The following is a 23,970-nucleotide window of genomic DNA, read 5'->3' as shown; positions in this document are numbered from 1 at the left end:
TTTAAATATACCTTTCTGAAGAAACCAGAGGCCTTTCTCCTGGGCATAGTCGGCCAATTGGTGCCAAAGAAGGATAGAACTTTCTTTATGTATGCAACAACAGCAGCAAGAATACTTATTGCAAAGTATTGGAAGACACAAGATTTACCCACCCTGGAAGAGTGGCAGATGAAGGTGATGGACTATATGGAATTGGCGGAAATGACTGGCAGAATCCGAGACCTGGGAGAAGAGTTGGTGGAAGAAGACTGGAAGAAATTTAAAGACTATCTGCAGAAACACTGTAAAATTAATGAATGTTAAAATGATGTTGGATTGAAAATAAGTGGCATTAGCAACAAAGTTAATAAGAATATGCAAAAATGAATTGATAATGGATGAAAATATAGAGTTATAATATGTTAAGATATAGAGTCAAGATAAACGAAAGAGGGTAAGGATTTGCTGATTTGATTATTTAAATGGGAATACAAAAAGGGGAGGTGTGAGGAGGCCAAGGAAACAAGCTAATGAGTTTAAAGTTACAAAAAACGGATTTGTTTTTAACTTTTTTTTATCTGTTTTTTGTATTTTGTATTTTCATTCCTCTTTTTTCTTTTTTATGTATTTTTGTATGTTCTCTTTTTTATCTTTTTCTTTCTATATGACTTTTTTCTATTTTGTAAACTTATGTTTTTGTAAAATCTCAATAAATATCTTTAAAAAAAATGAAACAGATGTGTCAACTGGTGAATGGTGACTACATTAAACTTCACTGAGAGGTGGCTCCCAGCTGCAGGGCAAATCCATTCATGTGGTATGGCTAGCTCAAGCAAAATTATACTCACTTTGCATGGCATTTCAATTCTAGTTTTAGATGGATTCCAATCTCAATAACCCACTTAGGGACATAAAGGGAACTGTACACGTCATAAGGCACATCAGATTATCCTGCCATAACATCAAATGGAAGGAAGGAAGGGAGGGAAGGAGGGAGGGAGGAAGGAAGGAAGGGAGGGATAGCCACAGAGCACTAATGCATAGGTAGGCAAACTAAGGCCCAGGGGCTGGATCCGGCCCAATTGCCTTCTAAATCCGGCCTGCGGGCGGTCCAGGAATCAGCATGTTTTTACATGAGTAGAATGTGTCCTTTCATTTAAAATGCATCTCTGGATTATTTGTGAGGCCTGCATGCCTGGTGTTTTTACATGAGTAGAATGTGTGCTTTTATTTAAAATGCATCTCTGGGTTATTTGTGGGGCATAGAAATTCGTTCATTCCCCCCCCCCAAAATATAGTCCGGCCCCCCACAAGGTCTGAGGGACAGTGAAGTGGTCCCCTGCTGAAAAAGTTTGCTGACCCCTGCTCTAACGGCTTTCGAGAACACAGATTAATCTCTCTTTTCTATTTGACCCGCATTCTTCATATGTTGCAAAAATATCAGTTGGAAATTAAGAACACCTGGGGCAAAGGCAATAAAAAATCTATTTTCAAATAAACTCTTGAATACATATTACAATTTTGCATGTGAACATATGCTTATATCAACAGCACACAGAAGAGAGCCTTTCAGGAAAGCTTCATTTATTTATAAAAATATCTGTATACTGCAATTCATTTAAAAAAATCAAAGCGGATTGCAACCATTATAATGCAATAAAAGCCGCACAAAAATGAAAACAGATTACAAGATGACTATTATGGAAAATGTTTTTCTTAATAACATAAACCTTGTGCTTACAATGTTCAAGCTACTGTAAAAGGTGCTAGCTTGCAGCATTCCAAATAAATCATATTTGAGATATGTTTTGTTACGGAAAAACCCTTAGCTAGATCTTTTGGACATGGTCTGCTAATTGGGATAAGCAATGCTGCACAGATTTGCCCTAGTAAGAGGTTTAGAAACTGGTAAACATCTGCTTGTTTTCTTAACATTAGCATCTGCATGAACTGTACACAAGTATTTCTTATTCCCTGTGAGACATTCATAATGCTACTTCTATCATGGTCCTCCAGCATACAACTTATTTTCGGACACACACACACAGTCTAAGTCGTATAGTATCTCAAACAGTAGAAAAGGGAATTTCAAATATGTTTAAAAACGATACAAAACACACACCTAAGGTAGAGACCTTTTCAACCAGCTGGAAACGCTTGTCACTTATGTTAATACATGTCATTTTATCATGCCTCTGGTTATGCTGTAAATGCAAGTCAGGAAGACAGGAAGCTGAAAAGAGGATCTAATGTACCTAAGGTAAATTCATCTTTTTTAAAAAAAAACACACACAGGGACCTTCATGGGGAGGGGAGGGGCACTATTACAAATTTATTATACTGGACTCTGATAAAGCCTGTGCTCAAGCCTTATTGGCTCCTGTATTTGCTCTCTTCTCTGTGGCTAATCACTGTATTACCTTTTCCTGGTTACATTTCTATTTCCTGCCAGCAGACTTTGGGCTAATCTATACATGTACCTGGATAAGGAGGTACAATGCACTGTGCCATTTTAAAGGAGGTACAGTGTACTGTGCCTTTTTGCTCTTGCTGGCACTTAAAAAAACACCTCACTGCAAACAGGAATCTAGCAGAGCAGGCTGGTTTGGAACTCTCCCATGATACTCTCCCATCTGGTCCAACGCCCTGCAATGCAGGAATCTTTTGCCCAATATGGGGCTTAACCCATGATCTTGAGATGAAGAGTCTCATGTGGGATATTTTACATGGGATATGATATGATTATAATGCTTATGCTACAAATATAGCATAAGTAGACACACACACACACATATAGTACACAACCAAACTGAACAATTTCCATGTAAATCACAGTAACTAAAAATAAAGATATAATATTAACAACAACAACCCAACAATAACAGCCCAAGAGTCTGTTGACCAGCCTCAGCCCTGTCCCTTGGTCAGATGCCTCTATACCATCAGCTTATTGGATACACATACAGCCTCCTCAAAGATGGAGACCTTAAAGTGATACAAAGCAGAACATTCTCAGTGTCTGACAGCTACCTTTCTCATACACAAGCGATGGTTTTCCTGTAGCAATTTCTATTTTACTACATATATCCAGCCAGTTCCAAGAGTTTGTTTTTATTTGACATGTTACCCTACTGCCTATCACAGCAGATTTATTCGGTTTTTACAGAAGCTGTCTAGTACAGTGAATATAAACCTATCACAAAAAATATAAATTATGAAGAAATACTGGAATTAAATGTATATTTGAATTAAGGTTAAGAACTGTCTAAACAGCAACATTAGGAGCATTCATGTAGGTAAGTTATGACAGCTATCACTCCCTTTCAAAGAAGAATCAAGGGGAAATAGGCAGACAAATATGGAATCGGGATAAGCAGAAGCACATGAACTCTTAGAGGTTTCCCACACATGCTGTGGTGGGACTTGACACGCCAGCACATACAGTTTGTTCATACAGCCCAGAGATCAGAGAAGTTCCCCCCCCCTTGAGATTCTAGCCTTCAATATTTCTGTTCCTAGGACAGTGATTCCTGCCATCATCTATCTACCGTATTTTTCATTTTCCATACCATAAGACACCTGACCATAAGACGCACCTAGTTTTTAGAGGCGGAATGCAAGGGGGAAAAAAATTCTTTAAAGGGAGCGCTGAGCAGAGCCTGTATGCATCCCAGGCTCTGCTCAGCGCTCCCTTTTACGAGCTGCGGGGAGCGTGTGTGCGGTGCTTGCAGGCTTCTCCTTCCTCGGGGAAAAGCCCCCAAGAGCCGCACACACGCTCCACGCAGCTCTTTAAAGGGAGTGCGGCTCTTGCGGGCTTTTCCAGGAGGTGGGGGCAGGAACAGAGGGCAATCCCTGTCCCTTCCCCCACCTCCCGCAAAAGCCAGGGATAGCCGCACGAAGCCTCCTCAGGGCAGTGGGATGAAGGCTCCCCGTGCCCTGAAGAGGCTTCGCACGGCGAAGCCAGAAGCTAGAACAGCAGGAGGGAGTGCTGCGCAGCCTGCATTCGCACCGTAAGATACACACACATTTCCCCTTACTTTTTAGGAGGGAAAAAGTGAGTCTTATATAGCGAAAAATATGGTATTTTTTAAACCAAGAAGGGAGACAATGGCTATGTACACACAATACATTTAAAGCACATTACTTTATGTGAAGAATCCTGGAAACTGTACTTAATGGATTATTTAATTTTAATTGTAAAGTGTGGTGGGAATATAATAATTGCAGCTTGGGAGTACAGTTCCCAGGATTCTTTCTGGAAGCAATGTGCTTTGATTGTATAATGTATAAATAGCAACAACCTGATATTTCAACAGGATCAGTTCTCAGTCTGAATTGTTATTCTTAAGACTAGCCAATTGGATAGGCATCCTTCTCCTTAGCCGTACACTACTATTCTCCTACAGCAGCGCCTAGCTACATCTAACAGTCTTCTTTTTAAAAACCACATAGGAGGAGCATGGGCGTCTCTCTGCAGTACATCTCCTGTCTTTATTTCAACAATTTTTCCACATTTCATCTATGTGAGCAAGATAACAAAGTAGATAGTAGGCAACTGCAGACTTGAAACAATACTATGAATAAAATCTGGTGGCAGCGTGCATTGGTCTCCACCCCCATTGTTCTACCCGGACACTGAGGTCCAGCACTGAGGGCCTTCTGGTGGTTCCCACACTGCGAGAAGCAAAGTTACAGGGAACCAGGCAGAGGGCCTTCTCGCCCTCCCACCAGATGTCAAAGAGAACAACAACTACCATCTGTAGGCAGCCCTGTTTAGGGAAGCTTTTGATGTTTGATGTATTACAGTATTTTAATATTTTTTTGGAAGCCACCCAGAGTGGCTGGGGAAGCCCAGCCAGATGGGCGGGGTATAAATAATAAATTATTATTATTATTATTAATCTAGAAAGCTACATCCCACCACCACGCCCAAATATTTGCTGTTTCAGACTACCTTGCAAAACTACCTACTAAAAAATAAATAAATAAAGGAATTTCTTCTGAATCAGATGTGTATACTACTTTGAATGTCCCTATGGAGAGAGAACCATCCAGAAGAATGAAACATGAAACACAATATTATTTGCTAATCACTTCCAACACACACACACACACACACACACACACACACACACACACAAAATATATTTCACAACTGCTGTTTCTTACCTCACAAACTATACCTTTGCAACAAAATTTGTCCAAAACAGATGTTTGCTTCCCAAATGGCTAATTCAGAGTGAGGGTCCATAATCAGCAACCAATTCTGACATTTGTTCATGTGAAAGCTGTTTTCCAGATCTAAACACATGTCACGACCACTCCCTTTGGCAACTAACTAACTCTGTAATCACTTTGGAGGCTTCCATTGCAGCACACAAATATTTTCAAGTATTATATCCCAGCGACTTGAAGAGTGTGTGTGCGTGTGTGTGTGTATCATGTTTTCAATGGACACAAAAGCTGCAGCAAACAGCCTGACAAACGAAAACATTCTCGCTGCCTTCTATCCATACTATAATTGCAGTTAAATTATGAACATACATCGTAAGAACTGTATACAATTGTCCATAAGAATACTTAGAAGCAGCCTTAGAAGCAGATAGTAATGTTACCCTTAAGGAATTGGTTTGTGTGTGTGTTTTAAGAATCCGGGTGGGGGAATTATAAAAGTTACTTTTTAGTATTGACACATATTAACTGAAACAGCATCATTAAATGCATTCTCCACATGCTGAGACAAATATATACCGTATTTTTCTGTATATAAGATGCCCCCTATTTGGGGGGACACCCCACTTTAACAAGGAAAGTACTATAATAATAAACAAGTCTTTACTCTTTAATGAAAGCAGCTAATATTGCCAAATTGGCTTTGACCAATTTGATAATATTGATAATATTTGATAAGTTGCTAAAAACAGACAACTTATCCCAAATAAAAAACATTGTCATTCAAACTGTTCTCCAGACTGTGTTTCAGGATAAAATGACATCAAATAAAATTTTCAATACTTTTTTTTTTAGTTATGCACCCTTTGGCTGTGTCTGTAGCCTATAACCTAAGGTTTAGTAGTGTTTTGCAGAAGCTGTCAGTCAGAAGCAGCAAGCAGAAAGTAAGAATGCTCAGGAGCAGCACTCCGGACTGCAACATTTTGTTGCAGCTCCTTGTTATATATGTATGCCTTCTTTGTTTTATATAAAACTCCAGAGATACAAACCAACCAGTAAAAGCAGGTTCAGCATAAGGCTGTCCAAGAGCTTAATCCTTTTATTTATTTATGGGCAGCCATAAAAATCAAACAACAACAAACTTGTACAGCTGTCCTCCATTTAGACCTTGAAACTCCTGGAACAGGAGGAAGTAAAATTGAGATGTAGTCCCAATGCTCCTAGCTTGTAGGAAGAAGTGCTTCATTGACCAGCATTAAATTGTGCTCTTATATATTACATCTCACCACATCACTACACAGCTGTGTATTAGTTCCTGATGAATCATCCATGAAAATTGAACCGTACACCCCTCAAGATCTTAAGGGAGAGGTGGACTAGCTTCAGACATCCTCATTCCATCCTCAGTGGGCTTATCATTGTAGAAAAATAGGCTAGGCTAGGGTCTAAAGATCGGTTATATAAGGAAAATAATATGCTAAATGTGTAATGTGTCTGTAAACTTTGTTTCTGCCCTCTGTAAATCCTGCACTTGAAGCAATATGCTTATAGTCATACAAGCCACACAGGAGGAGACACAAAATAAGTGAAAATGAGAACCACAAAGTTGGGAAGGGCCAGAAGGGAATATCCCATCCAGTCCCACACCTTGAACCACTCAGTTTGCCTCTCCATCATCACAGATCCACCACATACCCAGAATGAAATAAAGGGCTCCTGCAAGCCAATTACTGCTTAATACTGCATGCCTTCAAGTCATTGATTTTTCATCCGTCATTGGTATTTAGGACAAAAAAAGAAATTATACTACCATGAATGAAATATCACCTGATTTCTCCATTGGAAGAAACATGGCTAGAAACAAAGCATGACTGGAAATGTTACTTGAGGAATGTTAACTGACCTATTTTCCTCCCCTCAACTATTTCAGTTTGGCATCATAGGCTAGGAATGCTGTATGCAGTTTTAGTTGAGTGTAAATAAGACACAAAGGAGCTCCAGAAGCTCCGGGCAAGCATCCAGTATGTATTTTCTTATCTCTGCTGAGGGCATAAGTCTCAACAAGAAAAGTGATGTTTGGGCTAATGACACCATAATGTTCAGTTCAGGATACAGTTCAATCTGTGAGCCTCAAATGATCCTTCATACTCTGCCTTTCTGGAACATATACATTCTGCAAAGGATGAGACAAATGCTTAGAATTTGAGTGCTCAGTAAATCATTCACTCTACCCATACACACAGATCCAAAAAAACGTGTGTGTGTGTGTGTCCCCACCACAACGGGTGGAGGTTCTTCGTATACTTCCAATATGCTGGGTGAATGCCAAGCGGTGTCTTTTCTTTTTATGCAAACTAAGGTTTTTTGGTTCTGTCTCTTTCAATATTCCATTGAACTAAGTAATCCAGGTCCTGTTTCTTGCCATTAGGAATGAGTGAGTCTTTGAATTTCAGGTGCGCCAATTTCTTATTTTTCCATTCTAAAATTCAGTTCTCCACACTTCTGTAGCAATTTGCCATGGGAAAAAAAAATCCTTAAAATTTGTCAGCATTTCAGTGCTAACTTCTAATAAGCATATGTTTCTATGCAATTCTGACTAATGAACACATTTCTACAAGCCATTTCCTCTAAGGTAATGATTTTTTGTATGTTATTTAAATGAATACATTCATTTTTATGCACATTCCTCACACACACACACACACATTGGTTAGAAAACTGCATCACAAAATTTGGGTATGTATTTCAAAGTATAACTGAGTTTTGGCTCTCAAATTGTTTCAGAAAGTGTGAATTAGTTAAGTTCATCCTGAAATGAGTACTGAATTTAATTCTGCCCCCCCAACTACTTGCCATAGAATTGTAGAGTTGGAAGGGACCATGAGGGTCATCTAGTCCAATGCCCTGCAATGCAGGAATCTTTTGTCCAATGTGTTGATGGTGTATTATAATTGTTTATAGGCTTTATTAATACATTGTGAACTATAACTGCTGTGGCCTGACTCTCACTGGTATTCTAATTTAATAATCCATTGCATTGCCACAGATTGATATAGATTTAATAAACAATTGATGAATTGATAAACAGCAATAAGGCCATGGGCTACACTGCTAAAACAAACTAAAAGCTTCAGGAAAGCAATGGTCTAAAATGCTTCCATTGTTTATAAATTTATAAATGCAGGAGCATCCTATTAAGACTGGGCAATATATCAATATATAATCCAAATCCAGTTTGAAGACCATATCATGATACTGGGTTTATAATTTGTGGTTTCTGTTATGAAGTCTATATGTTCCTGACCCATGGAGAATTTATTTTAAAAATAGTATAACTTTTAACATGTTAATGTTTCCTAAATTGCTTTTAGGTTTGTTTATCATGTCACAAAGAATCAGCATATTGCAGAAGTACACTAGATATATTCTTTACTGGTGTTTTCAGTAAGAGAAGAAGTAGGCCAGTGCATGCTCCCTCAGAATTAGGTCAAAATTTAAACAAGTCATTCATAAGCGATGCAGGTTTTAACATTCTCCCTGGTCTCCTCAGTATTCTATATTTTACTTGTAAAATTAGAATTTATTGTATAACTCCCAAATAAATCTGCATTTAGAAATTTAACAGGCTATTAGCAAGTTAAACTGAAAGCTAAATAAATACTGCACACTGAGATAAAATTATTGAACAACTTAGCAAATAGTAAATACTATCATCCTTCATAAGCAGTACCAATCTTATTAAACCATTAAAATATACATATCTCTGCAGTCCTTTCTGCAGGCAGGCAGGGATTTGGAGGAGAATGCAGAAATATTAATTTTCCACACTTTCCAGAAGAAAAAAACACTAACCAGATAGCAGTATAAAGTGCAGTTAGTCTCATCTGCAAGGTGGGCTATTTCCTTTGCAGATATTTGACATAGTATGCATTTCTATTAAAACCACTTGCAACCAGAGCACACTGTAGATAGAAGGCATTGGATTGGTCAACTAAAATACTTGTACCATACATGTATGAGCAATTGTGGTCTAACCAGGAGTGAGCCTGGTCAGCATAAGAAACCCGTGCTCAGAGATCTAAGAGATCGCCTTACCCCACATGTGCCTACTCAACCACTTTGATCCCGCAGAATTGGCACTCCTACAGCTCCCGCACAATACCCATTCTGCATTTTAAGGGCCCAATTGTTTAGTGTAGTAGCACCTACAGTTTGGAACTCCCTGCCTATTGATATCAAGCAGACACCTTCACTGTTCTCTTTTTGGCACCTGCTAAGAACATTTTTGTTTAGACAAGCCTACCCAGATGCTTAGAAAATTGAGGTAATTTTAATTTGCTTTAATATTGATTTTATTGTTTTACCTTTTCCAAAATTGCTTTGAGATTGATTTGTTTTTTACAAGAAATGAATAAGTGAATGAATTCATTGTGCATCGTATTAAGGACCAAGAAACTACAGAACAGCACCTGAGGACAGCAAAAAGAGAAAATGGAAACTGTAGCTTCCAGTGGGTTGGGAAGGGTAATCACTATGTGAGGACAACTTGCAATGTTGTTGTTTAGTCGTTTAGTCGTGTCCGACTCTTCGTGACCCCATGGACCAGAGCACGCCAGGCACTTCTGTCTTCCACTGCCTCCCGCAGCTTGATCAAATTCATGCTGGTAGCTTCAAGAACACCATCCAACCATCTCATCCTCTGCCGTCCCCTTCTCCTTGTGCCCTCCATCTTTCCCAACATCAGGGTCTTTTCCAGGGAGTCTTCTCTTCTCATGAGGTGGCCAAAGTATTGGAGCCCCAGCTTCACGATCTGTCCTTCCAGTGAGCACTTAGGGCCAATTTCCTTAAGAATGGATACGTTTGATGTTCTTGCAGTCCATGGGACTCTCAAGAGTCTCCTCCAGCACCATAATTCAAAAGCATCAATTCTTCCGCGATCAGCCTTCTTTATGGTCCAGCTCTCACTTCCATACATCACTACTGGGAAAACCATAGCTTTTACTATACGAACCTTTGTTGGCAAGCTGATGTCTCTACTTTTTAAGATGCTGTCTAGGTTTGTCATTGCTTTTCTCCCAAGAAGCAGGCGTATTTTAATTTCGTGACTGCTGTCACCATCTGCAGTGATCATGGAGCCCAAGAATGTAAAATCTCTTACTGCCTCCATTTCTTCCCCTTCTATTTGCCAGGAGGTGACGGGACCAGTGGCCATGATCTTCGTTTTTTTGGTGTTGAGCTTCAGACCATATTTTGCGCTCTCCTCTTTCACCCTCAATAAAAGGTTCTTTAATTCCTCCTCACTTTCTGCCATCAAGGTTGTGTCATCTGCATATCTGAGGTTGTTGATATTTCTTCCGGCAATCTTAATTCCGGCTTCGGAGTCATCCAGCCCAGCCTTTCGCATGATGAATTCTGCATATAAGTTAAATAAGCAGGGAGACAATATACAGCCTTGTCGTACTCCTTTCCCAATTTTGAACCAATCAGTTGTTCCATATCCAGTTCTAACTGTAGCTTCTTGTCCCACATAGAGATTTCTCAGGAAACAGATGAGGTGATCCGGCACTCCCATTTCTTTAAGAACTTGCCATAGTTTGCTGTGGTTGACACAGTTGAAGGCTTTTGCATAGTCAATGAAGCAGAAATAGATGTCTTTCTGGAACTCTCTAGCTTTCTCCATAATCCAACGCATGTTTGCAATTTGGTCTCTGGTTCCTCTGCCTCTTCGAAATCCAGCTTGCACTTCTGGGAGTTCTCGGTCCACATACTGCTTGAGCCTTCCTTGTAGAATTTTAAGCATAACCTTGCTAGCGTGTGAAATGAGTGCAATTGTGCAGTAGTTGGAGCATTCTTTGGCACTGCCCATCTTTGGGATTGGGATGTAGACTGATCTTCTCCAATCCTCTGGCCACTGCTGAGTTTTCCAAACTTGCTGGCATATTGAGTGTAGCACCTTAACAGCATCAGCTTTTACAATTTTAAATAGTTCAGCTGGAATACCATCACTTCCACTGGCCTTGTTATTTGCAGTGCTTTCTAAGGCCCATTTGACTTCACTCTCCAGGATGTCTGGCTCAAGGTCAGCAACCACACTACCTGGGGTGTACGAGACATCCATATCTTTCTGGTATAATTCCTCAGTGTATTCTTGCCACCTCTTCTTGATGTCTTCTGCTTCTGTTAGGTCCTTACCACTTTTGTCCTTTATTATGGCAATCTTTGTACGAAATGTTCCTTTCATATCTCCAATTTTCTTGAACAGATCTCTGGTTCTTCCCATTCTGTTGTTTTCCTCTATTTCTTTGCATTGCTCATTTAAGAAGGCCTTCTTGTCTCTCCTTGCTATTCTTTGGAAATCTGCATTCAATTTCCTGTATCTTTCACTATCTCCCTCGAATTTTGCTTGCCTTCTCTCCCCCGCTATTTGTAAGGCCTCGTTACATAGCTACTTTGCTTTCTTGCATTTCCTTTTCATTGGGATGGTTTTCGTTGCTGCCTCCTGTATAATGTTGCAAGCCTCCATCCATAGTTCTTCAGGCACTCTGTCCAGCAAATCTAAATCCTTAAACCTGTTCCTCACTTCCACCGTGTATTCATAAGGGATTTGATTTAGATTGTATCTTACTGGCCCAGTGGTTTTTCCTACTTTCTTCAGTTTAAGCTTGAATTTTGCTATAAGAAGCTGATGATCTGAGCCACAGTCAGCTCCAGGTCTTGTTTTTGCTGACTGTATAGAGCGTCTCCATCTTTGGCTGCAGAGAATATAATCAATCTGATTTCGATGTTGCCCATCTGGTGATGTCCATGTGTAGGGTCGTCTCTTGTGTTGTTGGAAAAGCGTGTTTGTGATGACCAGCTTGTTCTCTTGACAGAACTCTATTAGCCTTTGCCCTGCTTCGTTTTGATCTCCAAGGCCAAACTTGCCAGTTGTTCCTTTTATCTCTCGATTCCCTACTTTAGCATTCCAATCCCCTATAATGAGAAGAACATCCTTCTTTGGTGTCACTTCTATAAGGTGTTGTAAGTCTTCATAGAATTGGTCAATTTCAGTTTCTTCAGCACCAGTAGTTGGTGCATAAACTTGGATTACTGTGATGTTAAAAGGTCTGCCTTGGATTCGTATCGAGATCATTCTACCATTTTTGAGATTACATCCCAGTACAGCTTTCGCCACTCTTTTGAGTGGAATGGAGGGCCACTCCATTTCTTTTACGGGTTTCTTGCCCACAGTAGTAGATATGATAGTCATCCGAACTGAATTCGCCCATTCCCGTCCATTTTAGTTCACTGATGCCCAGGAAGTCAATATTTATTCTTGCCATCTCATTTTTGACCACATCCAACTTACCCAGGTTCATGGTTCTTACATTCCAGGTTCCTATGCAATATTTTTCTTTACAGCATTGGACTTTCCTTTCGCTTCCATGCATATCCGCAACTGAGCGTCCTTTCGGCTTTGGCCCAGCCGCTTCATCAGCTCTGGATCTACTTGTACTTGTCCTCCGCTCTTACCCAGTAGCACGTTGGACACCTTCCGACCTGAGGGGCTCATCTTCCAGCGTCATAACTTTTATATGCCTGTTGTCTTTGTCCATGGAGTTTTCTTGGCAGGGATACTGGAGTGGCTTGCCGGTTCCTCCTCCAGGTGGATCACGTTTGGTCAAAACTCTCCACTATGATCTGTTCATTTTGGGTGCCCTGCTCGGCATAGTTCATAGCTTCTCTGAGTTATTCAAGCCCCTTCGCCACGGCAAGGCAGTGATCCATGAAGGGGCAACTTGCAATATGTCTGCGTGAATACTAGGAAGCAACAGGAGTTAGGGAAACTTCAATAGATGTATTTATTTGTAAACAGCAGATCAACAACTCAACATGGCAGTTAGAACTTGCTATTTGGGTAAAACTAAAGTTTCAACTACCGTATTTTTTGCTCTATAGCACGCACCCGACCATAACACGCACATAGTTTTTAGAGGAGGAAAATCCGTAGGCATGCCACCCGTAGGCATTCCCTCCATAACACGCACAGACATTTCCCCTTACTTTCTAGGAGGAAAAAAGTGAGTGTTATGGTGCAAAAAATACGGTAGTCCCCACTAAACTTTAGATGGAATCACACTCAGAGAGACGTGGGGAGTTTCTATCACAGACACATATCGTAAAGAGACATGACAGACAGACACACACACACACACACACACACACACACACACACACACTATAGAAAGTTTCTAATAGTCCTCAAACTATTTGAGAGAATTACTTTAGCAAAACCACTCCACTTCCCAAGGCAGCGGAGTTGCAGGCTGGCCACGAGCTCTCCCCGTGTACAGCAGGGGGGCGTGGCGATGCCTCCCACATCATTGAGAGCCCCGGCCTCGTCACGCCCCACAGCCAACCAATCGGGTGACTTGGGGCGTGGCTTACCTGATTTAAACCTCCTGCAGCCAGGGCTCTGTCTCCTTTCTCCTCCTGCATTGGATCTCCCACCCTCCCGCTCTATTTTCATGTGCTCGCCATCTTGGCCTTGCTATGGACTATGGTTGGTCTCCTGTTGAGGGGGCCAGGTAGGAATTTTCCCACTTGGCATACTGGCACCAGTCATGTGGTTTTCGCCTGCCTTGTAGCAATCGTCACAACTTTGTAAGGTTTGGCGGTTAGGCATTGGTAAACCTGTTTTATGGGAAGGAGGTTGTGGCCTTCCGTTAAGGGTATTCCGTTAAAGGGATCCTGGGGTGTGGATCCTGTCCAAAGCCAGGATATGGGCTATGGCCATGCCATGACTTCATTGGGGACCCTGGGGGAGCTCACAGTTGATGTACATCAACAGGGCTCCCCCTACTGGTGGTTGACCCTTGTGAGACTACCTGCATGACGGGCAGGAGTCAGATATAGTTGGTTCACTTCCGATGCCTAAGCCAGGGGTGGCCAACTCCAGAGGAACTGAGATTTACTTTCAGAATTAAAATCTGGCAGTGATCTACTCCCTTTCGGGGGGTTCAGGTCAAAGTTGTTGAGCTTTTTTAGGGGTGGGAACTACCCCGTTTTATGTCCATTTTGTGGGGGTACTTTTAAGGGGGAGGGGGTTAGTTGCCAAAAAAAAAAAAAGTAGTGATGTGGGAGCATTTTGCCACACAGCAAAAACTCTGTCTTCCGTTACAGAGATCAGGAGAAAATCCAGGCAGGAGAGAGGGGGCCGGGCCAAGTGCTCTTAGGCAAAAGCAAAGGAAAATGAGTCCGCGATCAACAGCGATCGACTGCAACCTCCCAGGGATCGACCAGTCGATCCCGATCGACCTGTTGAACATCCCTGGCCTAAGCCAATACCACTCACATCTGTAACCAATAAAGTTGTGGCCTTATTTATCCCATTAACCCAAAATATTGATGTCCATGTGTTTCATTATCTAAGAAAGGTGGTGTGGCTCAGGACCTTGCCATGAAATTCAAATTTGAGAGCCAATTTGTCAATTCAGGAGATAATGGATCTTACTCAGAACTGCAAGCATGGCAGTCAAATGCTAATAAATATTTGAAAATACTAATCACCACCTCTGTTTCATATTATACATCCAATTCAGCTGAATTCAATCCTAATAGCCACATGTGGAAATGGGCTTCTGCTTACTTGTTGAAGCTGGAAGTGAAGGTGTAAATCAAGATGCCTATACACATGCAGCTGATGGTTGCCCATGCATGCTGCATTACTTTCAATCACATGTGCATTGAGATGCACATCTGAATGTGCATTCCCATCATTGTGCAACTAGTCATGCATAATCACATGTGACTAGAACTGTACCTGGGCATTAATATTTTATCAATGTTAAGCTCACTTGAGCGTTATAGCCATTATAACACATGACAAGAATCTTCATATAAGCATGACAGATCAGTTGACTACTGTATTAGCTTCAGGGGGAAGGGCAGTCATTTTAAAGTAAAAGCACACTAAGATCTGGAAGATAGTAGTTTCTTCCTTAAAACCATCAGTAAAGCTTCTTCTACAAATATTTGGACATAGCTAAAAGAATATTTCTACATGGTTTCACTGAGGCATATGCCAGTTTCTAGTTTCAACTTCTTTAAAAGGTTTTTAAAGGCCAATAATTTTCAATGTTCTAATATGACCCCATAAATTATAGAGGAAATCACCATGTAATCAAATAAAAGTCAAGGATAGATAACTATATAGGTTTTCAACTTCCTATGGCTCTGTGCTGGAGATGTACATTTGAAATCAAGCTGATTTCAGATGTATCTGGTGAAACTCAGGGATACTGGCAATACTGGGGAAATGTAGTAAACAGAATAAATCAAATTACTGGGATAAAGTACCAACAGAGTCTTCTGTTCTTAGGTAAGCTTGACAGTGTGCACTCAGTTTAATATTGCTAAACAGTATTATAACACATTTGCTGGCAGCTCAAAACTGGAGGAAGAGGGAAATAGGAATGGAAAAGTAATAAAGCTCATGCTGGCTTTTGATACAGGAGTTTGCTATCTGCCTGCTCAATTGGGAGTGCCAATGGCAGAAGAAAAGACAGAGGTCCCTGCTTGGTGATTACCTTACTAGGTATTGAATTGGATTCCCTTCACCAGTACTGCCACCTGTCTTCCTGCTGGCAAAGCTTAGGCTTGGGGCCATTTCTGTGGGAAGGATACATCAGTTAATGCTTAAGAACCTGCAGAAATCAGTGGCTACCTTAACTCTGCCTGTCAAGCGATAGCTCTTGGTCAAGCCCTCTTGCATAGATTTTGTGATGCAATGGAGGACCTCAGTTAACCTCACAAGATAATCCACGGTTCCAGGGACATGAGGCTAGAATTGGCTGTCTGATAAAATAAAATAAAAAGGTATGAGCACAATAGTATTTCCTTTTGGAAACAAGATTTGTTGCTGGAAAAGGAACTCAGTTGCAGTTGGGTCAGCTGGCTTTGAGGTTATTTCCCAGGACAAATGGTGTTCTGCTATATTGTCCTAGAACTGGGTTGATAAAGGCTCAAGCAGGGGTTTAACTTTTTGGAGTTTTCCCTTTTGTAGTGGCAATTTGGCAGTGGCCTCCTGATTTGGTTAACTCAGTTGCCCACTTTTGATGTGACAACCAGGCCACAATCCATCAATAAGTCTCTTACATCTAAGCACTCTAGAGTCATGTCCATGGTTGGGACCTTTGTGCTCTGTTGTCTCCTTTTCAGTTTGATCTTTTCTTGCTCACCATGTTTCAGAACTCAGCATGGCACTGCCAATGGTGTTGTCACAGAACCAGATGACACATTTTCAGGAGTGTACCCTAATGGCCTGGAAGGAACTGGAGTTTATGCCAGTAGAGCTATGAAATCTTGGAAGACTGAGGCAGACAGGGTCATAAAGTTGCCACTTGAACAAACTATTGCAGAACAGGTATGGAGTTCAGTGTTTTTCAGATCCTCAAAGGGTTCTTGCAGGAGTGGCCAGTTCCAGTGGAGCAGCTAATGGAATTCTGTGTGGCTCTCACACCATGAAAGGTAAGTGGGGCACCTTAGGGTTTGGTGCCAAGGTGTAAGGCACAGACATGGGCATAGCCAAATGGAGGCAGGGGGCAGCTGCCCCCATAAATCAATAAAAATACTACAGTAAGGTTCTCCCTCCCCCTACAAAAGCCTGCCCCTCCCCCAACAAAAATCTTGGCTATGCCCATGGGCGCAGGCATGCTTTTTAACTCTAAGCAGGTATTGCATCCTTCACAGTTATCCAACTTGGGTGATAAAAATTGTGCTTGATTAATGGCAAGGCACTTATTTACAGGCCTGTATTGACTCTGGTATCATGGGGCGACAGCGGCCAGGGGTACTCACTGAGTCTAATAGCTTGCTTTAGTTTCCATTATACCTATGTGCATCCATGTTTCTATCACCTTTTCACTTGATCCTTTTAATACCGGTAAGTAGGCTGTTACCATTTTATTGCATTGGTTTTAATGTTGCTATAATGAGTATTCTTCAAGAATTTGTAATTTTAACTTGTCTCCCATTATTCTTGTATATTTCCTAGAACTTGGAACTGCAGTGGCCTCAGGGCAAGCTGATAATAGCAGGCAGAATGAGGTCCTTAGGCATGTTAGAGAAAACATGAACTAAAAATTGCTGCTGCCTGACACCAGATTTCAACATGCCAGATAGAAAATAGCTTATACTAAACCGTTGGGAAAAGGAACCTTTTGCTTTCCATTTCTAAGCAAGTTTCACATGGAGAGATCATGGAGGAGATTCCACCCACCCTAAACACAGCTTATATTGTTCTGCTTTTCCTTGCTTCACAAACGGAGAACCACTGATCTAAGCAACAGCAGCAAAAGTAGGGGAAAACAATATTATTTAGTTAATATCAGAAAATCTTGATAGTTCACCAGACACAGTAAAGACACCTGCATATAGTATATATAGTATGTTTGCTATATCTATGTTCTTCAAAATCCCTTTAAAGCCTTTCTTTTATCATGCAAACACACACACACACACACACACACACACACGTAGCTGTGTTAGTCCATAAGAGTAAACTTCATAATCCACGGATGGGCAATATCTTTATTGTAACCAGTCAAAATGCCACAAACTCCTTTTTTATGTCACATTTTGCCTAAGAAAGAGTTCTTGGGAATTCAAAAACTTGTACGTAATACTTTTGTGACATCTTGGTTTGTGCCAATAAAGGTACTGCCCAATGGAGGGTTCTCTCCCTGCAATTTGTGTGCTATGCTAATGCTAATTCTGTTTTGGAAAGGTTAATTTCGTTTGACCTTTGGCTGTGAAAAAACAAGAGGCTGGAAGCCTAATAGTTTAATAGAGATATGCTTATTTTTATGGTAAAAAATCAAGTTGACCCCTAGTTGTTTCTTCCTCATCCTTTATCCATCCCTGAACAGCATTTAAAGAATAATCTTACAATCTTAACGAATTCCCTATAGAGGAAATGCTATGTTACCATGGAATCAGTCAATTAACTTTGACACATGCTTACCAAGATTGATCAATCATTTCTGATGTCTGCCTGCTAAGTTATTGTTTTTCAGGAATGGAGAGGAAATCTCACATGAGATTAACACCCAAATTGCCTAAACTGATACTGCCCTGGTGTCAATACCAGCAGCATTTGCTAATGCCAATCACTCATTACACAATGAGTTAAGCTTGCTGCATATCCTCTTGGTTCACGTCATATAAGATAGGAATCAAGAAAGAACAAGAGTCTTATTTTACTGAATTCTTTTACAGATCATACAAGAAACACAAACCTTTACAAATTAAATTTATATATTTTTAACATCATTGAAAATTAACACATTAACACTTCAAAACAATGTATTTAAGTTAGGGCTCTTTTATATAAATTATACGATTAAGCCTTTTAAACACACACAAACAAAGGATGTTTTAGAAAGAAAACTGAATGCAATGCGAAATTTATAAAAAGCAAAAGCCTTAATTTATAACAACTTATATCAAGCCATATGATCCAATCTGTGAAATACCTGAAGTACAAAAATTAAACCATGTTTCAAATTTGGCTTTTTCTCTGTCATATTTTAAATTAACCAACCCCGGCAACGGGAGCTGAGTTTAGGGCAGGGGTAAGCAAACTTTTTCAGCAGAGGGCCAGTCCACTGTCCCTCAGACCTTGTGGGAGCCAGACTATATTTGGAGGCGGAGGGAAATGATGCAAAAGCACCATGAGCCCTGGTGGCTGCTTACTTGTCTTGTAAGCGGCCGGGGCTGGTGACGGCGGGACGATGAGCAGTGCACAAAAGGGCTCCGGAGAGGGGCTGCTTAAAATGGCGGCTGCTCGAGCACTGCTGCAGCTGGCCCCAACAAAGCCCTGCCCCCTTCCTCCTCTAGGCAGGGCAGGGAGAAGCCGGGAGGGAGGGAGGAGGCGCCGCCGCCACCATGTGAGGGAGGGAGAGGGAAAGAACGCGTGCGCTGGCAATCCACGTGGCAATTCCCGGACTGTCCGCGGGACGGATCCAGAACGCAATTGGGCCTGATCTGGCCCACGGGCCTTAGTTTGCCTACCCATGGTTTAGAGTGTAAGAACTGTGCCTTATATAGTTTATAATATATCTGTTTGGGATTCTTGTGTGCTACTGCGCCTGGTTTATACAGCCCTCAATGGAGCAGGACCCAAATATACAGTATGTAAGAGTGCCTTCTCCATTACCAGCCAACTAAGTTTAAGACTGGCAAGGGAGAGCTCTATCCACAGTCTCAGTAGTGGACCTACATTTTTGGGAGCCTGAAGCTTGAACTGTCATGGAGGCCTCTTCACAACCAGCAACGAGGTCTGTTATCTTCTTCACTGGGGTTGTTCCATGACAGATCACACACTTTTACAAACTACTGAGCTACTGACTCACAAACCTGGAATTGTTGATATACATTTTTAAAAATCAATCAGTCATGTGATTTAAACTGGGTCTAACAGACACAACATTTTTAAGCAATGCAGACTAAAGTCGCTTCTGGGGTCCGCCTGGGATTAGGGGCCCTGAAACTTAAGATTCATTAGTTTCATAGTAGATCCCCCCCCCCCCGCCCCTACACAGTCCCAATCAGATTTTGAGGAGACAATCTGCATTGAAGGGCCTTCTCTGTGGTGGAACTCTAACTCTGGAATTGTCACTCTCACTCTGCAGACATCAACTGAAACATTTTTATTTTTGTAGAATAACCATGGAGTATTTAATCCTCAGCAACTACATTTGAAACAGTGCTTTAAGGCGTTGTAAATATCTATTTTTAAGATTATGGTTTTACTGTTTATGCAGTTATGCTTATATGTTTGTTGTACGTTGCCCTGAGCCCCTTTAGAGGAAAGTCAATTGATAAATATTTTAAATAAATTGAACTTCAAGTCTTGTGAGATACTTTATCAGGTATATGGTTTGTTCTGCTATGCTTCAGATACAGAAACAGATGTATCTTATATCAAAAAAATACTTCAATACTACAGTAAAGGTGCATTATAACCCTTCTTTTTCAGATTAACTTTACAGCATTTACAGAATCCCAAACCTATTTTTCATTTATAGAACAATAATGACATCAATAACACGTTCAAAGTCATTCAACACAGAGATAAAACAAAAACTTGTACGTTTATTTTTATACTTTACCAGAAGTCCTCAAGTTTTCCTCATTAAAACACTCTTCTGCTAATGGAGAATTATACCTTGAACATTCAGCTAAATATTCCCAACACTAACTTGGAAAAAGCATTACAATATTCTACAAGCAAGCTTTAGGTAATGTTCCCTCTGTTAGTTTCACTTTCCTCATGCAAATATTGTGCATGACAAAGAATAAATCCTTTAATACTAAACAACCAAGAAAATCCCCCTATTATAGTATCATTACTGGAGGTACTGATTTTTGTAGACATTAGCTAAGGGAGACATTATAATCTGGAAATTTTATTTGTCTTAAATTATGAGAGACTTAGACTAAGGTATAAAATAGAATGCAGTTGACACTCAGATAAAATTAACTGTTTTGAAGGAATCACATTCTAATCCCTAAATGCAGACTTTCTGAGTGGAACTACATAGTAAGAAAAACTTATTTTGTGGATTGTTACAAGACAAACAAGAACTTGGTCATCAAAATATGAACTTGCTTAAGTAACCACTTTCACTCTTACAAATACTCCATTAAAGTTGATACCCCCCCCCATTTTCTGCAGAATGTTTCTTTCTCAAGCAAGCAAGTAGCTCACCACGTACATCAATAAAAATGAGCATGAGCAAAAAACTGTACTCCTGTAAAATATGGATTCTAGCCAGCTCTCTTATCAGATGAGCTGTTTTAATGTCTGGTTTTCCCAACTGCCCAGAAATTGTGTGTGTAAATACACACATGTTGCCTTATTTTAACACCTAGCTGTTAAAATTATCTTGGATTATAAATCTCAATTAAGTGCACAAAGGTAAGTATTGATTCCCACTTTTACACACTGCACAAAAAGAAAGCATGCAGAAGCAAATGAACCTGCACAAGGTAACTGCTCAGATCAGTAGCAGAAGTGGGATGAAATCCTTGCATTACTAACCTTTACTCCATAACTCTAGCCACAAAACTGCACAGGTTCCTCTTTTTAAGCATGTTTCATATAAATGAGCAAGCTACTACAACTTATATCCACAGCACACAGTCCTTAGTGTGCACCACACATCCAAACCACTATTTTCAATCCTCTTTTGCTGTCTATGACTCACTCATTCAGCTTTAACAGAAGAGGTTTCTTAAATTACTGGGGATTACTATAACCTTCAGAGAAAGCTGGCTAGTTTGATAATGAGTGAAACGCATTTAAACAGGGTTAGGTGTAGATTAATATATTACACCTTTGTGAGAGAACTTGGATGAACAGTATTGGGGGAGGGGAACATTAAATGGAATAAAAACATTTGCTTTGAAGGAAAGACCTTAAGAATTAACTTTTTCTCTCTTTTTTCAGGGAGATAGAATTATCGCTCTCATGATCATATCAAAGGGAAAGTCCCTATCAGATTCCTCCTTGTCTTCTCATTAAAAGCAAGCACACGATGATCTAGGGATTCTTGGAAGACGGCTTTAGTTTTTGTACTTCTGCAAAGACACTTTGGGTATAAAACATAACAGCAGGAAAAGGAAAAAGGGGGTGGGGGGAAAGAGTATGATCAGAAGATGGTGACACTTACTTGAACCTGCCTTGGCAGTGCTGGCACTGGTCTCCTACCCAGCCTTGGTCACAGATGCAGGTAGAATTCAGACATCGGCCCGAGAAGCAGGAGGTCCTCTCGCAAGGCTTGGACTGGGAGACTTGGGCATACAGCACCAGGTACAGTAATCCATAGAAAAGCAGCCAATTGTGCATATCCAGAAGGGTGGCGAAGCAGCAGGAGGAGCAAGAAAAAGGTCTCCAGGCACCAGAGATCACAGGAGGGCCTCCTATCCTGCGCAGGACTTTCCCCAAAGGATCCAGCATCTTTGCCACAGAGCACATCCGCAAGAGCCGGGACCCGGTGCGCGGAGGGGGCGGGCGGGCCGGGAAGCGAGATTAACCCAGTTCCTTGTGCAGGTCTGACGAGGAGGAAAACAAGCCCCGCCGCTCCAGGAACATCACCCAGGTCAGGGAGAGAGCGAGTTGAACGCAGAGATGAGGAGGAGCAGAGACTGCGCGCCCCCTCCTCAAAAAAGAAGCAGCACAAAACAAGAGACCGATGGGGAAAATGTGTCCTGAAGAGAACTGGTTAATTCGGTCTATAGTGCGAAATAAGGGAGACCGCCAAGCCCTGCTTCCCCCTCCGTCTGTCCACGGGCTCCTCACAACACCTCCCGTTTATCCCTCAGGTGAAACGACGCCACCAGCAGCAGCAGCCTTCCCGCCTCTTCTTCCTCGTCGTCCTCAGGGCTCATTGCCTCCGTCTTCCATGGACTCCTTCCTGACCTTGTCGCTTCCCCTCACGACATGCCCCCGTTCAACCCACCCAGGGTAACGCTGCAGCTGCTCCTCCACCGCCGGCCGCCCCCCAATATATATATATATCTCCCTCTCTCCGCACCCCCTTTCTCAGTCTCCTTTGTAGCTCGCCCTCTTTAAGCAGCAACAGCCGGGCAAGGACGGCGGTGGAAGGGATGCTTCTTCCTCCCACGGGCGGGCGGCTGAGAGAAGCGCCCTCAGGATCCCCTCAGAGCCTCCCGCCCCAAGTGGGCCCCGAGTTCCTCGCCCGCCCGTCCGTCCCCGCCGAGATGGGGCGAGGGGCGCGCGCTTGCTTAGTTAAAAGCCCTCTCCTCCTGTCCCAGCTGACAGTTTGGAAGCAGCCATTTTTAAAAGGCTAATTGGTAATCTGCTTTTTTCCGAGGCGGGCGGCTCGCTGGGGCTGAATCCCTCCTCTTCCTTCCCCCCCCCTCTTCCCGCTCCGCCGGGTCTGTGCAGAGCCGTCCCTCTCTCTCTGGACTGCCAGGCCCCTCCTCAGCCAGCGCGCGAGAAAGCAGGAATTCCCCGCGGCTCCGTCCCCGCCGCCTCAGGCCACTCGTTGCTGAAGCAACTGCGCCGAGAAAGGGTTTGGGGGGCTCCGAGCCCCGCTCCCAGCTGGAAGTGAAGGGAAAGAGGAGGCGCAGAGGCTTCTGCTGGCGGCAGGTTCCCTCCCTCTCCCCCCCCGCCCTCTCCGAAAGTTCCTGTCCCAGCCGCCCCAGAAGGAAGCCTCAAGAAGGGCAGGAGCGTCACCCCGCCGCCTTTTTGGAGGCAGCAGAAAGGATTGCAACGCCGTGTGTATCTGTTTCCCCTTCTGCTGCCGCTGCTGCTTCAGCCTCCCCTACAGCTTTGCAGGGGAGTCGTGCCGAGAAACTACCACACAAAGAAGAGCTGAGCATGTGCAGCAGCGAAGCCCCCTTAAAGGCGCAGCGCATTGCTCCATTGCATCACTTTGGAGCGTGACACGAGAGAGAGGGAGAAACCGCTACTTGGTCGGGAGGGGGGCGGGAGCCGCCGCCGCCGCTTTTCCACATGGAAGATCGGAAGAGCGTGTCATCTTTTCCAACAAGGAAGAAAACAAGTTCCTGAACTTCTCATACGCAGGCACACAAAGGGGGTGGGGGTGGGGAGAGGCAAGGCTGGGAGCTTTCTCAGAAATATTTTGCCAGCGCAGTGACTCAGGGTAATAAAATTAAAACAAAAACAGGATGAGAAACAGCAGCACAAGAATGATTATTATTATTATTATTATTATTATTAGTCTGGTTGACTTGAGTGTACTTTGCATTTACTCCCCCCCCCCCCCGGTACTGCTCCCAATGGGAGCC

At 42.1% G+C, this 23,970-nt stretch overlaps 1 protein-coding gene across 3 annotated transcripts in view; it reads right to left on the bottom strand.

Annotated features, from left to right (window-relative positions):
* Window positions 1-23,632, bottom strand: part of ATRNL1 (attractin like 1) — a 503,181-nt gene extending 479,549 nt beyond the window's left edge. Inside the window, exons 1-2 of one of the 3 annotated variants that reach the window (XM_083616673.1) lie at window positions 22,731-23,632; window positions 21,867-22,546 (exon numbers count right to left, since the gene is read on the bottom strand). In XM_083616673.1, coding sequence (XP_083472799.1) covers window positions 21,867-22,171 — 305 coding nt within the window. In that variant the 5' untranslated portion in view covers window positions 22,172-22,546; window positions 22,731-23,632. Of the gene's footprint in view, window positions 1-21,866 lie in introns of all 3 variants that reach the window. The other 2 variants (XM_083616675.1, XM_083616674.1) reach the window with 2 other exon arrangements.
* Window positions 23,633-23,970: the final 338 nt, after the last annotated feature.

The sequence above is a fragment of the Podarcis filfolensis genome, assembly GCF_964270895.1.
Source record: "Podarcis filfolensis genome assembly, chromosome: 5".
NCBI classification, from domain to species: domain Eukaryota; kingdom Metazoa; phylum Chordata; class Lepidosauria; order Squamata; family Lacertidae; genus Podarcis; species Podarcis filfolensis.
This window is presented reverse-complemented; position numbering and strand designations above follow the sequence as displayed.